The 1,197-nt window shown below is 31.6% G+C and overlaps 1 protein-coding gene across 1 annotated transcript in view; it reads right to left on the reverse strand.

Annotated features, from left to right (window-relative positions):
- Window positions 1-1,197, reverse strand: part of LOC119586669 (cilia- and flagella-associated protein 298-like) — a gene marked incomplete at its 5' end in the record, with an annotated part of 5,463 nt that overhangs the window by 3,436 nt on the left and 830 nt on the right. The window contains 2 exon segments of the mRNA XM_037935405.1: window positions 156-326; window positions 887-949. Coding sequence (XP_037791333.1) covers window positions 156-326; window positions 887-949 — 234 coding nt within the window.

The raw sequence follows: 1,197 nt of genomic DNA on the forward strand, positions 1-1,197 counted from the left end.
AAAATATGACAGCACAATCATCAAATACTTATCATATTCAGAGGATACTAGTACAGACCTATACAGAGCTATTTTCACAAATGACATGAATCTAAAATCAGCCACCTTTTATCTAATATCAGTCAATATCAAAGTAACTTTTGATTTCCACTAACCATCTTATGATCTTGGGTTCCTTTCAACTCCTCACGATTCTCAAACTCCTCTCTGATGGGGTCGTATGGAGGGAGGTTCATCGGGTAGGCGATCATGATGGCTCCTCTCAGGATGTCAATTGCATCACATATGTGCTGTTCTGTGAGGCATGTGTTGCTCTTGACTAACTCCTGAAATGAAGGTTGCACTGTGTTGCAAATTCTGGACAGTGTATGTAAACTTTACATCAATTACAATTATTTGAATAGTCATTTAAACAATTTGTCCACTACTATCATTTTTTACACATTTTCTCACAACATGCTGATACCATTTATGACACAAAAAATAGTGCTTTTATTTGACACATAATACAACATCCTCAATGTTCACAATAAATGGCAACATTTTCAGAACATTATTTTTCCTGTTATTTAAAGCAAATTGAACACATAAAGCATTATGATACAATAAATCATCTCCTTATAACAAATACCTTATTGTTGGGACCCCAGACTTATCCTGTATATTTCAGTTACAGGGTCAATTATGAATTAATAAATATATAATATGTCTCTTAAAATTTCTCATCTTACCATAGACTTGTGAAGAATTACTGCTTTTTCTATGTAACATAATATCTCTTTGAAACATTGGAATGTTGGTTATGTCTCCTTTGTTTATGACTGGCCTGTAACAATTGCTCCTGAATTAAAATAATGATAATACAACTAAAACTGGATATACTTACTTTTGAAATTATACCCTTAGCTTCTGCAATCGTCTTTTGCAACACCTCTTGCATTTTTTCCGTTGGTTGACACCCATTTCTCCTTCCATCAGATCTCTGTAATGAATATGCTTTTTAGTGAATAACAAATATTGAAAACAATGGTGCTTTAACCTTTGCATTCTATATAGTGTATTCAAGCTTATTAAAACATGATATATATAATACATATATCTATATAATACATATCTGCACTGTATAAACATACATTACATTTTTGTTGACATTATCTCTAATTGATACTACTGTATACTATAATTACAAAGTATAAT

This window comes from Penaeus monodon, chromosome 21 (genome assembly GCF_015228065.2).
Source record: "Penaeus monodon isolate SGIC_2016 chromosome 21, NSTDA_Pmon_1, whole genome shotgun sequence".
Lineage (NCBI taxonomy): Eukaryota > Metazoa > Arthropoda > Malacostraca > Decapoda > Penaeidae > Penaeus > Penaeus monodon.